The 16,390-nt window shown below is 40.2% G+C and overlaps 3 protein-coding genes across 6 annotated transcripts in view; all 3 read left to right on the top strand.

The window, feature by feature from the left end:
• Positions 1–2,618, top strand: part of SFT2D1 (SFT2 domain containing 1) — a 39,104-nt gene extending 36,486 nt beyond the window's left edge. For all 3 annotated transcript variants that reach the window (XM_038396705.2, XM_043511284.1, XM_038396706.2), the window contains one exon: positions 1,916–2,618. In XM_038396705.2, coding sequence (XP_038252633.1) covers positions 1,916–1,955 — 40 coding nt within the window. In that variant the 3' untranslated portion in view covers positions 1,956–2,618. The remainder of the gene's footprint in view (positions 1–1,915) is intronic.
• Positions 2,619–3,728: 1,110 nt separating this feature from the next.
• LOC119852832 overlaps positions 3,729–16,390 on the top strand; it is a 137,099-nt gene continuing 124,437 nt past the window's right edge. The window contains exon 1 of one of the 2 annotated variants that reach the window (XM_043511282.1): positions 3,729–5,952. The gene's annotated coding sequence lies outside the window, so the exon portion shown is untranslated. The remainder of the gene's footprint in view (positions 5,953–16,390) is intronic. The other variant, XM_038394675.2, reaches the window with a different exon arrangement.
• On the top strand, positions 6,000–9,914 carry PRR18 (proline rich 18). The gene has a single exon (XM_038396255.2). The coding sequence runs from the start codon at positions 8,122–8,124 to the stop codon at positions 8,806–8,808; it is 687 nt and encodes a 228-aa protein (XP_038252183.1). The 5' UTR covers positions 6,000–8,121; the 3' UTR covers positions 8,809–9,914.

Raw genomic sequence — 16,390 nt, 5'->3', positions numbered from 1 at the left:
CATTTAAATCAATAAAAATGCTTAAACATTTAGAGTATGGGTCAAAATTATAAAAAAATAAATAAATAAAAATTGAATTCTGCCAAGTCTACCATAACCAATCCCTGTTCTGAAGTTTAAGTTGGGTGCAGATAAAGATACTCAGCAATTTGCTTGTTAAAGCATTGTAGCATTTTTTCTAGATTTAATCCCCAAAATAATTGTTTGTTATAATATGATACAACACTGCTTAGTTTAAAGATATTTCCTACATAAATTTGTATATACATTTGACAATATTTGGTAGCTCAAATGGACACAATGAATGTGAAATCTAGTCAGTTTTAAAAAATTAAATAGTTTGTTACTAAATCTGTTTCTGAACTACCTGCCAGAGTCTGTGGTTTTGCCATTTTCCTGTTTTTTAAAATCTGCCCTGCCTTTATTCCTGTGTGAAAGACCCACCACGTATCCAGGGGAAACTGGCACTACACATAGTGCCATCAAATATATAAAGTAAATCTTTCAATTTAACAAAAAAAGATTAGAGAAACTATAGTGCAATTTGGTCTTTTAACAATAGTATGTTAAAGCACTTCATTCTGATTTTTTTTTTTACATTGACTGACTGCTCCTATAAATATATCCTGCCTTGCTAAGTTTTTCATAGTACCTCTCCTTTCATCTTGTATTTTCTCACTGCTTTTCTATAATAATCCAATAAAACCTGACATAAGCAACAAAAATCTATGCTAAGACTCTTAAGTGTGGCAGAATTAAACCATAATATAAATTAGTTATAGCAATAAGTGATCTCATTAATTCTAACAAGACTGTCTTCAAGATAGTTGCAAGCAGTGAAATAAATCCTATTTAAATGTCACCTTAATTTTGACACATCCAACTTCCCCAATCAGATTACTAGCATTCTAAATTTCTACATTTCCAGCAATCATGTCTCACTTTCTATAGGCTTATTTTTGTTCAAATTAGTTTAATACATACTACTGTGTTTTAGTATGCTCAAAGATCTTAACCACCAGTGGTCCCTGGCCTTCTCTTTTGTTTGAATGCTGGTCTGATAAAACAGTTTATTTGCTTCAGTTCAATTGTTTAGATAACATAAGTGTCTATGTAATAAAAACAAAGAACCCTATGATTATTTTGACAGGTTGTTTAAATCCTGTACTAGCCTAATTCTTTTTCAGGTAACTGAAGTATTTGCTAGTATAAAATGCCATCACAAGTTGAGCTTCGTACGTTGTCTGGCTTATGCAAATAGTTGGCTGAGCTATTACATGGTGGCAGGAAATGGTATTGCATAACTTTTCTCTAAAGTACTTACGTGTGTTTATTTACACTAAAAAAAATTGTAGCAACAAAAATACCCCAATGCGGCTTGTTCACTTCCAGTAGAATGTGATCTACCTTTATTTATAGCACTTGTTCTGTTATATAAATCTTAATTATAGGACAGCTGTGTTGGGGCATACGAAAATGGCTTATTTCACCTAAACTCAAGAATATTGGGTGTGTCCCTGAATTTTCAAAGTGGTTAACAACCAAGTACAAAAATTCTGTTGAATAGTAAATTAAGTTTTGGGAAGATAAAAATAAATGAGGCTGAACAAATTCAGACTAATCCAAACGGAACAGTATACAAAACCAATTTATAAAATGCTCATTAGGGAAGCAAAGCCCCTTCAGATCTTTCAAACTCTCCACAGAGATTAAATTATCAGAATTCTGCAACTGACAAGTAATTAAAATTTTCATTGTCATCCAAAATAGTGCATAATTGAATTTGTATGTTTTATAACTAATTTTGGGAAATAGAACATATTATGTAGTCTGAAAAATATTAGTGACCTGGATGTGGCGTGTGTGTTTAAAAAAAAAAAAAAAAAGTTAACTGTATGTTTGTTTGTTTTTTAAGGGATGCTGTGATTAAATGCTTCACATCCTGCCTGAGTTAAACAAAACAAACTATTCAACATCTTTTTAAAAGCCAACTTTATATTTTTATGAAGTTTACTCAGAAAAATTATGAACTTCTACTCCTGAAACAACACCTGCTGACAGTTTTATTATTTTCCTTGCCTTTTGCATGCTGGGGATTAAATCATTTTAGCAGAACCAAGTTTAAATATGAGCCAGGTAAGCAGTGTTTTATCCCTGTCTGAACCATTTTGAAACTAGCATAGGTTTAACACTTTATGCAATGTAATCTTAAAACTGTTTGACTTAGTTTCTGTTAACACAGTTTAATCTCCAACGTGGACAATTCAGGATTCTGGGTAACATATGTAAAAGTTTCATATAAAGTTTTGTCTCATATTTCTTATGTGCAATTACTATTTGTTTACTCTATGCGTTTCCCAAAGATCAGGATTTTGTAATTATTAGAAATATTTTTAGTTAATTATAGCTGATAGGGCTGCTTTGAAACGTTTGTACATGTGCAGTATGGAGAAAGTGTGGTCTGAACATGAGAGGTCTGGTAAAAGCTTGCTCTTTGTTATACATACTTTTTAAGCACCAATTTTTTCACTTTGAAACTTAAAATATATTTGATTAAAATGGCTTATGGATAATATATAAATCAATGATTACAAAATAAATGAATTATTTTAAGTGTCTACACTCTAATTTTTAGACTTGAGCCACATAGGCAGGAAAATAAAAACATTGTGCTTGCAATATATATTTCACTTTGAAATTAGTCAATACACTTTCAGTTATTACTTCAAATCTCTTTTGCTAACCCCTTTCCTATCTGTCAGACTAAAAATACCTGTGTTGGTACAGGTTTCAGAGTAGCAGCCGTGTTAGTCTGTATTTGCAAAAAGAAAAGGAGTACTTGTGGCACCTTAGAGACTAACAAATTTATTAGAGCATAAGCTTTCGTGAGCTACAGCTCACTTCATCGGATGCATTGGTATAGGTACTTAACTCAAACTGTCTCAGAATACAAAAGTGACTTTAAAACATCTTAAATTTTTATTAGCTTTTTTGAAAAAATGCTCCTGGTGTTTTAATGTACATGAAGTGAAGATATAACTATATGGAATAGTTGAATAGGACACTCAATAAGGACAAATACAAAGTGTTCCTTCCTAAGTGGAGTAATCAGTTGTACACATACAAAATGGGAAATGACTGTCTAGGAGTACTGTGGAAAGGGATCTGGGGTCATAGTGGATCACAAGCTAAATATGAGACAATGTAACGCTGCTGCAAAAAAAGCAAACATAATTCTGAGATGTATTAGCAGGACTATTGTAAGCAAGACACAAGAAGTAATTCTTCTGCTCTACTGCATGCTGATTAGGCCTCAACTGGAGTAGTGTGTCCAGTTCTGGGCGCCACATTTCAGGAAAGATGTGGACAAATTGGAGAGTCCAGAGAAGAGCAACAAAAATGATTCAAAGTCTAGAAAACATGACCTATGAGGGCAGATTGAAAACATAGGGTTTGTTTAGTCTGGAGGAGAGTGGACATAAGTTTTCAAGTACATAAAAGGTTGTTAAAAGGAGGAGGGAGAAAAATTATTATTCTTAACCTCTGAGGATAGGACAAGAAACAATGGGCTTAAATTGCAGCAAGGGCAGTTTAGGTTGGACATTTGGAAAAACTTCCTAGCTGTCACTGGTTAAGCACTGGAATAAATTGCCTAGGGAGGTTGTGGAATCTCCATTATTGGGGATTTTTAAGAGCAGGTTCAATAAACACCCGTCAGGGATGGTCTAGCTAGATAATACTTAGTCCTGCCTTAAGTGCAGGGGACTGGACTAGATGACCTCTAGAGGTCCCTTCCAGTTCTATGATTCTATGAATATACTTTGCTTAGCTTCTGTGAAAGCAGTGTTTTGGGGGCAAGCCTTGGTTGAATATTTTTCCAACTGTAGCTATTTAGGCATTGAAGAGCAAAGATAAGTCTGAGGATCCTGAAGCTACAGACAACCTAGCTCTTACATGGCTGATGTTATGATGGTAGAAAGTTCTTTGTTTCCCTCTCTCCACTGCAGTACCTCCATCTCTTCCAGGTTTAGCTTTAACAAGCTAGTCTTCATGTGAATGTTGATTCCTAGACCGTGGGATGGCTGGGAGACAGTGTTTGCATTTTCTTTGAAGGAAACAGCATGGTGGCTACATTTTACTAGCATATGCATTCCTGTTGTCTCACAGCTTCATATAGGTGTTAAATAGAAAAGGGCTGGGGGAGAGGATTCAGAGGTGAGGACTCTGGGGGCAGTCCTCTGCCTTCAGGCAGAAGGTCAAGGAAGCCATTGTATTGATTAATGCTAAACCCCCTGTATGTAAGACAAAAGCAGCATTCCACTGAAATTTATCAAATGTGGTGGAGAAATCCTGCAATATGGGTATGGTTTGATCAGCAGTATAAGGCATGTTGGCTTTACCAGTCAGTGTGAGACTGCAGGGGTGCATACCTTCTGGGTTGTCCTGTTGAAGTAGTTAGCCAATGGGACAGAATCTCTAAGAGGAGGGCTCTCATTAGGTAGTCCTGGTCCCTTCAACAGGTTGTTGGGTTGATTAGCTGGGACACAGGGCAGTTGACATTAGCAAACAAGGCACAAGAGGGCCTTTCACTTCTCTGGCCTTCCCACCTTTGTTGTTAGTGGTGGAGGGTATTAATAAATTTTGTGTTCATTGCAGTTCCAGCTGGTGACTTCCACAGGTCACCTGGACTGCAGCAATTGTACACATAGTGATGGACATGGAAGAATTTCATGGAACAGCTTGTGGACTCCTGCTGTCATTTGGAATGGAAATTAAAGGACAAACGAGCAGTGGGGTTATGTTTATATGCTTCATAGGATTGCAACTTTGAGCAGTTGTTTCTGGCAGCAGGGGTGTCAAAACCCTCTTTTTCCAATGGGATAGACATTTGTTTGATTCTCCCAAAACAATAGAAGTTGTATGATTTTTGGAGACGCCTTCCTTTTCTCTGTGACGGACATCAATGTGCCTTTCTCAAGGGAAGAAGTTGACTTATGGGTGAGCCTGAGCCATCCTACAAAGCCAGGGCTTTCTCAGGCAGTAGGCTGTTCTGGCTGTAGGCCATGATAGGCATCAGGAGTAAATCAGGCTCTGAGAAGGCCTTGGTGTTAAACCTGGAATTGTTGTGCTTGGAATTTGAGCATCAAAACGGGGTAAGGCAGGTGATGGGGAGCACTGATGGCCTTTTCTCTTCCAAATTGCTGCCAAATCAGGTTGCCCCAAAATGTTATCCTGTTATGGAATTAATAAGGTTGTGAACACTTGGCCAAAAATGTCAGATATTTGTATTTGTCCTCATTAGCCTCTTCAATTCTCAGTGATACTTTAAGTGCCCATTTTCTAATCCCATCTATGCAGAAAGCATGCTTGATCCATGATACCTTATGGAAAAGGTAGATGAGACCTCCCATTTGACTGACAAGTTAAAAGAAACTAGCTTTGGGCTAAAAATATTCTACAGGTGTTAATCACAGATGCTAGTTCCAATTAAACAATTGAGTAGTCATTACCACACAGTCTGAAGTCAAATGCTGCTGATCCACTCACCTTGTCTCATTACATATTTTAATTGTCTTCATTAATCATTATTACTGCTTGGTCTGGAGTATCTTATTAATTAGATCACTATCTAGAAAGCTCACTTCTGGAGAACAAGTTACATTCCATGCACATTCTATTACCAGAAATGTTTTGTCAGTTTTGGCAGCATTCATCCTTTCTATAAGTGAAGTGCAAGCATTTCCCCCTCAAAAAATGTTTTCAAAATATTTTCATAAAATCAGAATATAACTGAACTTTATTAGTGAACTGATGTAGGCAGGAACTGCAGCTGTAGGATAGCTGTGTCAGCTACTTTCCTTATTTCCAGACACTATGCAATAATTGGACAAGTTGTTTGCATATACAACTGGAATCCATACCACACAGTAAAACTTGGAATACTAGTTTCAGGTACACTAATGAATATTATTATTAATATAATAATAATTAGCTATTAATAAAAAATTATTCAAAGAATGTTGTAATAAGGAATCTCTAAAAACCAGCTGCTACAATTTTTGCTCCTATCACTTGTGAATGGTAGTAATAAATCTCCAGCTGATTAAATCAACATACATTTAATCAGTCATTTTAGAAGTTACATGGCCACATTGTATTTATCCTCCCAGCACTCCTGTAAGGTAGGGAAGTACTACTGTCCTCATTGTATGGGGAACAGAGGCACATTGAGCAAGTGACTTGTCCATAGCCCCACAGGAAATCTGTGGTGAAGCAGGGAATCCCAGGTCTTCCAAATCCCAGCCTAACAACTGGGTCATCCTTACTCTCCTGCTTTTAACATCTTATCTGATTTGGGTTTAACAATTGTCCTTGTTTCCACATTTTCCTCAATTAGAATACCATGTTCTGAAACATTATCTTTGTTTTTGAGCCATATGATAGCCCTTTGCAAACCGTCCTGCAAAATATTTCTCAGGAGTGATTGCCCACATTCAATCATTAGCTGTTGTGGACTGTCTTCTTATAACAATATGATATAGCTACTTTGTTGGTCTGCTTGAAAGAATAACTTTTATCTTCCATTGTTTCTCTGACTACTTTTCTTTCTACACTCTGGGTGATCTTATCCATGATCTTGGTGAATGTTACCTAACCATTGCTCTCTGCTGCAAACTAATCTGGTCCTCCATCCCAACCAGTTTTACATCTCAGCCTCTTACTGATATCTTCTCCAACTGTTCTACCACATCCTCTCACTAATCTAACTTCTCATTTTTCCTCCTAGGCGCACTCTCTTCCCTTATCACTGCTGACAATTTCACTGTCCTCCCTATCATTCATGTTTGCAAGCTGTTCTATGTACTTTTTTAAACTGGTCCCATGGTCCATTAGGGTAAGGGGAAGGATATAGTGGTTTCTATTCTTAGCCATTCATTCAGGTGGCTTGACTTTAATATGGGAATTACTGTGGGATAGCTAACTCAAAAATGAGTAATACTTTGTTGTGAAAGCAGTGAGTTATCACTTTTTTGGGTGGGAGACTGTGTCTCCAAAACCTCATTTTGATTGCCTAGGTGTGCCTTTTGATATTACAACTATGCAGCAGCTCCTAACAGCTACCATCCACCTGAGGAACAGCAGCTCCCTCCTTCTACCATACTCAACGAGTAGAGGCTAAGTCTAGGAACAAGACAAAGCTAAGAGATTAGGAAGGAGGGGGGAGCTTAAGAGACTGGTGGCTAGGGGGAGGGGCTGAAACAGTAACAAAACTTCCACTATGCCATCTTATTTCAAAATAAATTTATGGCCTGCAGCGGTCTCCTTAAGGTTACTTGTGAATGTAAAAAGGCATTGGTATCTGACTATTTCCCTACATTTTAGTAGAGAAGGTGAACTGGTAAATCATAAATAGCTATTGCAAGGGTGAGGAGGGTAGGTAGGGGACAACAAAAAGGGAAAGTGACCCTCTGAATAGATAAGGGAAGCATTTATATTTTCTATATTTGAATATATTTAATGTTCCTTTTTAATAGTATATTTGGAACAAGCTATTCCAATAGAAATATATATATTTAAGTGACTTTTTAAAATAAAAAAGCAGTGACCCCCCCGGCAAGGGGTACAGTATGTGTCATCGCCCTAGCTTTTAAAACACATCCTGAAATCCTCTGTCCTAATCTTTTACAGCTGTAAATTGCACAGTCTCGCTCAAACGGTGCTCACCGCTCTTGCGAACGCTTGGGGGGTGGGGGGAGTGTGTTGATTTCTCTACCTTTTCCTCCTCACAGCCGGTCTTGCCTCTTCTATTAATACTTAAAAACACTCCCGCCCCTCCTTTCCATCGTGGCTCAAACAGGCGGAGGGAATGACCCCCAGCCCCCCCGCCATGAGTGCTTCCCCCGCCCCGCCTCCTGCTCAGCGCCGCCGCGGCGTGTCTCTCTCATTCAGCGGGAGCCAGCGCCGGAGCGCGGCGGTCTCAGCACGGTCGCGCTCTCCCATGGAGCTGCCGCCGGGGCACGCAGCCGGGACCGACCCGTCCGCTGGGGATGCTCGGCCCTGCCCGGGGGGCCATCAGCCGTGAGCCGCGGTGAGGAGCAGAGGGGATCACGGGGCACCACCATGTCCCTGCCGCCCATCCTGCCTCCCCCAGCCCCGGCCGCTCTCCCCGCCGCCCCCCGAGCGCAGCCCAGGAGGGCGGCGGCCCCCAGGAAGGCAGCGCCGCCGCCGGCCGCCGCGGAGAAGCCGGCGAGGAAGCCCAGGGGGGCGCCCCCGGAGCGGGCCGCTCCCTTCCCCAGCTCCTGGCCTTGCGCCGCCCTGCAGAGGCAGCAACCGCGGAGGCCGGCCCCGGCCCCGCCACAGGCCCGCGGCCGCTCCTGCGAGAGCCTGTGCGCGGAGGCGGGGGCTGGAGAGGCCGCTCTGCGCTTCTCGCTCAGCCTCCCCCCCGAAGCGGCCCTGGTGCTGCAGCGCCGCAGCCTGGAGAAGCAGCGCGGGCGGCCGAGCCCCTCCGCCGGCCCCGAGCGCCTCCTGCCGGGCTCCCGCAGCAAGGCGGCGGCGCCGGGGGGCTCGGCGCGGAGGGGGGCCCGGGCCGGCCCCGGGGACTTGCGCGCCCTGCTGAAGATCTCGCTGCTGAACGAGCGGCACCGCTACGACGACGTGGAGTACGAGGAGGAGGAGGCGGCGCCGGGGGCCGCGGCGGACGAGGGGCTGGTGCGCAAGTGCACCGAGTGGCTGCGCGGCGTGGAGAGCGCGGCCGGCCGGGCCCGGGCCGACAAGCTGGAGACCCTGCCCCACCTGGGGGCGCTCTGAGGCGGGGGGGGAGCGTCCCGCCCCTCTCCCTGCCCAGCCGCACGCAGCCCCCGCCCCTCCTCGCAGCAAGAGCCGGGGGGTTCCCCATGGGACGCGCCGGGGAGCGGGGTTCTTCTCTCATCATTAACCCCCCCCCCGGGAAGCTGGACGGCCCCGTCGCCGGCTCCGAAGCCACCTGACGCCTTCGTCTCCGCAGACTCAGGGCCAGGGAAAGCGGAGTTTTAGTGCCGGGTTTAGCCGCCCGCCCTGCTGCTGTCCCCGCCTGAGGAAACTGACTTGCGCTTCGACCCGGTGGAGGCTGGCGGCCGTTCCAGGCGCTGCATAAAGGGGGGGGGGATGTATTTATAGCTGCGGTATCCTGTGTATTTCCATTCACATCTTGTGAGGAGAGAAAAAAGGGGGGCTGACTAATCAGTGTTGTATAGATGCTTCTGCTCCGCCTGGGCTGCTGGACGCTTTTTATCTGAAATCAGGAGACGGAGTTTCTAATGGATGATGGACAGGACCGGGAGGTTAAAATGTCCACGTTGGGGGTGTTTGAATGTGATCAAATGTGAGCAGAAACCAAGACAGACGTTCTCGGCTAGTTAACTTACTGTAATGCAACAGATGCTTCATCTGCTGTAGTTACTTCAGTGTGTGTCCTAGCAAAAGCTGATTCCTGACATTTGCAGGAATTGTTTGTGATCTCTGGGTCTGGGTAGGGAGAGGAAGGTGGGAGAAGCTTGTTTAAACTATGGAGCCTTTATCAGAAACTATCACAAAAGTGTCTTTGTGTGAAACAACAAAAGGCAGTCAAGCAAAAAAGGAAAACAAAACCGCTGTGCAATACAGGGCCTCAAGACAAAGTGTTCAGTTACTGAAGGATTGACAGATTGATAGCTCTTTCTCGATTCAGTGGGTGCTGGTGCATGGCCGTTCTTAATTGGTGGGGCAATTCGTCTGAAAGATAAATGTATTGATTTCCTTTTGAAAAGAAACTACTTTGTAAATAGAGGAAGAGTACATTGATTTTGTCTATTTGTACATAAAGGAACATTTTTATTTATTTGAATAAACGATTAAAGCCTTTTGTGTTGCAACAGCAGCACCTTTGTAACTGTGAATGGGGCTGTTTCTTAATCTATTGCAGGATTCTGATTACATTTAGTTGTGGGATTGAGAGAAAGATAAACAGTGATTACACAATGATAAAGATGAGCTGATAATATGCAGAGAATGTGCAGCTTATTTAGGATAATTTTAATTTCCTTCCTAGACTAAAATGCCCAGAAGATTTAAAATCTAAGAATTGGAACCAAACCCCTTTCAGGTAGGGCCCTACCAAATTCACAGCTATGAAAAACACGTCACGGACTGTGAAATCTGGTCTTTTGTGTGCTTTTATCCTATATTATACAGATTTAACAGGAGAGACCAGCGTTTCTCAAATTGGGGGTCCTGACCCAAAAGGGATTTGCGGGGGGGGGGGTCTCAAGATTATTTTAGAAGGGGTCACAGTATTGCCACCCTTATTTCTGTGCTGCCTTCAGAGCCGGGCAACCGGAGAGTGGTGGCTGCTGGCTGGGAGCCCAGCTCTGAAGACAGAACTGCTGCCAGCAGCAGCACAGAAGTAAGGGTGGTGTAGTATGGTATTGCCATCCTTATTTCTGTGCTGCTGCGGGCCGGGGCACTGCCTTCAGAGCTGGGCGCCTGGTCAGCAGCCATTGCTCTGCAGCTGCCCTGCTCTGAAGGCAGCACGGCCACCTGCAGCAGCAGCGTAGAAGTAAGGGTAGCAGTACAGCAACCTCCCCTACAATAACCTTGTCATTCATCTGATGAAGTGCGTTTTAGCCCACGAAAGCTTATGCTCAAATAAATTTGTTAGTCTCTAAGGTGCCACAAGTACTCCTTTTTGTGGATACAGGCTAATGCGGCTGCTACTCTGAAACCTACAATAACCTTGTGAGACCCCCACCCCAAACTCCTTTTTGGGTCAGGACCCCTACAATTGTACTGTGATGTTTCAGATTTAAATAGCTGAAATCATGAAATTTACTATTTTTTAAAATCCTGTGATTGTGAAATTGACCAAAATGGACCACGAATTTGGTAGGGCCCTACTTACAGGAAGATTAATTAAATCTAATGATTGTGTTCAAATAAGCCTAATAGTGGGGATTCAATGAGATGGATAGCTGGCCATGGTTTAGGGAGTGTGCAGAACAGAGAAGGTTAAGATGAGACCTTCAACTGGTTTGCACTCAACATACAGAGCTGTAGCTCTACATATGTGTGTGATATATGTGGAGCATTTACCTGGGTGTACAGTTTGAAAAAAATGGCATTGTGCATGAACAGTGTATGAATGTTCTAACACTTATAATCACATTATGTCTAAATTAAACTCTTTCTGACATGTTTAAGGGCACTTGTCTTGATTGAAAAATGTGACATTTTAAAGTTGCTACGTGTTAAACATACTTTCAAAATACTTCTAAACATACTTTTTGGAAGGTGGAAACCCTTTTTCTCTGCTCCACGCTATTCAAAAAACTTAAAAATGCACAGCAAATAGTATTTAACCAAAATTTCCCCCCATCATTGAGACTAAACAAATGTAAAAAATGTCAGTTGAAAGGGCAGTGCCGGCAGTAGGCATAAGCAGACTAAGCAATTGTTTAGAGACCTGAGCCGCTCAAGGAGCCCCCCATTTGCTGTTTTGGTAAGTGTTGGGGGGCACCCCAAAATATTCCTGTTTAGGGCCCCCGATGGCCTAGCAATGCCTCTGAAAAGGGTAAGTCTTTAAATAAAGTTAAGGGTGTGAAAACCGGCTGATAACTAAAGAGTCTCCTCAGGTATGTGTTGCCACAACAATACTGTAATTCACTAACTTAGAAAATTCATAAGTAAATACTTAAGATGCTATGGCAAACCTTTCATAAGAAATAAATTTGTTTAAACATGTATGAACATGTTAACTTGAATTTATCAAGTATGCTGTAAAGTACTACTTAGTGTTAGAAATTAAAAACTATAAACGTTGCTTTGATGTAAAATGTTTCATGGTACTTTAGGAAGGATTCACTTTTTATGCATATTGGTTTTAGCTTTTTATGCAGTGGATTACTCTGACATTAATGCAGCAGAGCAGAAAAAAATTGTCTGTGTTGGCAATGCCATGAACTCCCCGGGGATTTTGTTTTTACAGATAAATTGCTCAAAGTGGTCGTGTATTTTAGCTTCATTTTAAGTGACACTTCATTATTGAAATAGCTCTTTGATTTTGTTCCAGAAAGTTGGGCCTTTTCATACTTTCCTAATAAAAGCTACAAAACCTACACATCTGGCTGTGTACTAATTAAATACCAGAGTGCTGGTGGCCACTGTAAAAAATAATTCCCTAATCTGTCACAAATGTGAAATAGTTGTGCTCAGAAGCCCAGAGAAAAATGTGGTGCATGAGAAAATAAGTCAAATAACTGAATGTTATTAAAAATCAACTTAGAGGCTGCTTTGTAATATTGTGTATGAAATGTAACTGTCACTTAAAATTTCCTTGCAATCTTTGAAACAATGCATTGCACATAGCCTCTGCCATAGCTGTTTGATTTAATTTTCAGTACAGCAAGAATATTAGCACCTTGAATCCATTCAGCTCTAGCAAATAGAAATTCACTACACAAATCTGATTTTTACTGGATCAGTCTCGGATGTCCTTTTATGGCCACAGTGAAACCAGAGGCATCAGTAGTTGAAGCTGTAGTTGGATTTTCTTCTTTGTTCTTTTTAGCATCATTAATTATAAGGTACCACATTAGTCTGTTTGGGAAAGTGCTACTTATGGTTAAAGACAACTGTGATGTACTTTTATATATAAATATATTTAATCAGTACATCTAGTTACAAAGAACAGTCAATCACTTTTAAAGTATCAAGTATAAAAAAATTACTTATACATTTGGAACTTGCTAAGTTCAGTGTGAGGTGAGAATTCAGCTCCTATGAATGCCTGACAGCAGCATAAACTGTTGGTAGCATGATTTCATTCCATATGAAATCAAGTGAAATGAATTTAAAGGGAATATTACATCATGAGAAAATATGGAACACCTCAAGGCTAGTGCTTGCTGTTGGTGGTGTGGGGTGGGGGGAGAGCAAAATTCCAAAGACTGAAAGCATCAAGGAATTTATTATCCCTAATTGATAATCTGATTGAAAATATCCAGTTTGAAGATTGTCAGGTAGCATTTTTGTGAAGAATTAATTTTGTGCAAAGGTACCCAGCTTTTCCTGCATTTTGGGCTGGTACACTAGTGTGCCTTTGAATTAGAGATGGGTCTGAACCACTGGCTTAAGATTTGGGTACAGATATTAAGGGTTACCAATTTCTCAGATGTTTGAACCCAGGAATTTGGTTTGTGTGCCTCTCCATTTTAGGTGCACAGGAAGCAGAAACCAACTTCACTTGAAATGCATATTAAGTGTTTATTGACTGGAAGGATAACAAACATTGATGTTCATCTAAATGTGTCCATAAACCTCTCCCTTATAGCCAGTGGTTTCAGAAATGTAACATGTTTTCCTTTGTACAGTAGTATTCTAAAGGTGAGATGGAGGCAAAGGTTCAGCAACAGTGATTCACCTCTGAGTCAATTAGGAAGTACAAATATTCATATGCTACAATCACCTTATTGGCTCTTCAAAGAAGTACAGTAGCTTTCAGTGAACTCTGCTGAAGCCAGTGCTAATACATATGTTTGCGTATGCCATCTGATTGGCTAATATAGCTCCAGACCTCAGTACTCATTTGTGAGGTAAACTATAGAAAATGACATCACAAAAATGTTTTCGTTCATTCAACTTTTCCGTTGAACATACCAATAGCATTTCTAGTGGTCTAGATGCTGAGACTCACTGTCTTGCTTTGGTCCGTTACTTTATGTGTTTTCCATCTGAAAAGGAGAACTATGCTCTCAGGGATGTTGTGAGTATTCATTAATGTTTGTAAAGTGCCTTGAAGAAGAAAAATGCTAGGTATTTTATTTCCTGTTAATACAGTGTGATGCTATTTCCTTGTGCATCCCTGATCCACCACTGGACCTGCTAAAAGTTAACAAGCTCTTTAAATCTATTTAAATTGTTGGTGCAGGTAGGATATGCCTGAAAATGACACCGCATTCCATCTACATCTTTTGTAAACTACTTTCCTTTGCAAAGATTTCTCTTTCACAACAAAATCCATCAATTTGTGGTTAGTGAATATTTTTCTGTTTTTTGTGAGTTGACTTGATTTTGTTTGAAAAGGTGCCATGTGTGATTTGAGAAAGATGGACTCCTTTTTAAGACACTGAAGATGATTTTATCCTTCAAAAAGTGTGCATATCATGAACCTCTAGATAGTTTTTCACAGATAAAATATGTCCTTTCTAGGGTTGTCAAGCGATTAAAATAAATGGTATTCTATTGTTTAACAGCGCAATTAATCGCGCATTTAATTTTTTAAAATATTTTTGGATGTTTACTACATTTTCAAATATATTAATTTCAGTTACAACACAGAATACACAGTGTACAGTGCTTACTTTATATTTTTTATTACAAATATTTGCACTGTAAAAAACAAAATATATTTTTCAATTCATCTAATACAAGTACTGTAGTGCAATCTCTTTATCATGCAAGTTGAACTTACAAATGTAGAATTACATACATAAAAATAACTGCATTCAAAAATAATACAATGTAAAACTTTAGAGCCTACAAGTCCATTCAGTCCTATTTCTGGGTCAGCCAATCAGTCAGACAAACAAGATTGGTTACAATTTACAGGAGATAAGCAGGCAGCACTGTTTATAATGTCACCTGAAAGTGAGAACAGGCATTCGCATGGCACTGTTGTAGCTGGCATTGCAAGATATTTACGTGCCAGATGTGCTAAAGATTCATATGTCCCTTCATGCTTCAACCACTATTCCAGAGGACATGCTTCCATGCTGATGATGGGTTCTACTTGAAAACAATCCAAAGCAGTGTGGATTGACGCATGTTTGTTTTCATCATCACAGTTAGATGACATCAGCTGAAGGTTGCTTTTCTTTTTTAGTGGTTAGGTTCTAAAGTTTCTGCATCCGTGTGTTGCTCTTTTAAGACTTCTAAAAGCATGCTCCACACCTCATCCCTCTCAGATTTTGGACGGCACTTCAGATTCTTAAACCTTGGGTCGAGTGCTGTAGCTATTTTTAGATATCTCACATCAGTACCTTCTTTGCATTTTGTCAAATCTGCTGTGAAAGTGTTCTTAAAACGAACATATGCTGGGTCATCATCCGAGACTGCTATAACATGAAATATATGCAGAACGCGGGTACAACAGAGCAGGAGACAAACAGTTCTCCTCCCAAGGAGTACAGTCATAAATTTAATTGACGCATTATTTTTTTAATGAGCATCATCAGTATGGAAGCATGTCCTCTGGAATGGTGGCCGAATCATGAAGGGGCATACGAATGGTTAGCATATCTGGCACGTAAGTACCTTGAAATGCTGGCTACAAAAGTGCCATGTGAAAGCCTGTTCTCACTTTCAGGTGACGTAAATAAGAAGCAGGCAGCAGTATCTCCCGTCAATGTAAACAAACTTGTTTGTCTTAGCAATTGGCAGAAGAAGAAGTAGGACTGAGTGGACTTGTAGGCTGTAAAGTTTTACACTGTTTTGTTCTTGAGTGCAGTTATGTAACCAAAAAAATCTGCATTTGTAAGTTACACTTTCACAATAAAGAGATTGCATTTCAGTACTTGAATGAGGTGACTGAAAAATACTATCTCTTTTGCTTATCATTTTTACAGTACATATATTTGTAATCAAAAATAATAATATAAAGTGAGCATTGTGCCCTTTGAATTGTGTTGTAACTGAAATCAATATAGAAAATGTTGAAAAACATCCAAAAATATTTAATAAATTGCAATTGGTATTCTATTGTTATAAGTGTGATTAATTGCGATTAATTTTTTTATCACGATTAATTTGAGTTAATTGCGTGAGTTAACTGTGATTAATTGGCAGCCCTAGTCCTTTCCTTTTAATTTAGTGTATCCCAGCTCATTAACCAATAATCTAGATTGCAGTAAAACATAATAAAACTTTGCATATTTATTTAATCTATGTCTAGGATAACATGTTTTATGCTCATTTACAGGCTGCAATAGGGTTCATAAAGTAGCAGTTGTAACAGTTGCGCTGACAAATTTACCAAATTGTAAGATCAGTTGTAACAGGTATGTAAAAGTTTATAAAATAATACAATAATCTATAATAACCAATGTTAATGGAGAATAGGTCAAGTCGTTTTTTATAATGAATGTCACAAAGAGGTGAAAAAAACAGAGACACTACATTTGTCCAAACAAATAAAAAGTCCATGTTAATATAATTCCAGGATTATATATAATACTAAAAACAGAATATATAAAACCAAAAATTAATAAATTAGTGTGTTAAATGTGAAGCCTAATTAGAAAACAAAATAATGAGGGGATGGGGAATTCCATCCATCACTCCCATTGTGGCTAATTAAAGAAAGACTTAGAGGAAAAAATAG

This window comes from Dermochelys coriacea, chromosome 3 (assembly GCF_009764565.3).
Source record: "Dermochelys coriacea isolate rDerCor1 chromosome 3, rDerCor1.pri.v4, whole genome shotgun sequence".
Classification (NCBI taxonomy): Eukaryota; Metazoa; Chordata; order Testudines; family Dermochelyidae; genus Dermochelys; species Dermochelys coriacea.
This window is presented reverse-complemented; position numbering and strand designations above follow the sequence as displayed.

Excerpts from the sequence above, each read along its gene's own strand:
- PRR18 (XM_038396255.2), top strand. The coding sequence starts at position 8,122 with ATGTCCCTGCCGCCCATCCTGCCTCCCCCAGCCCCGGCCGCTCTCCCC.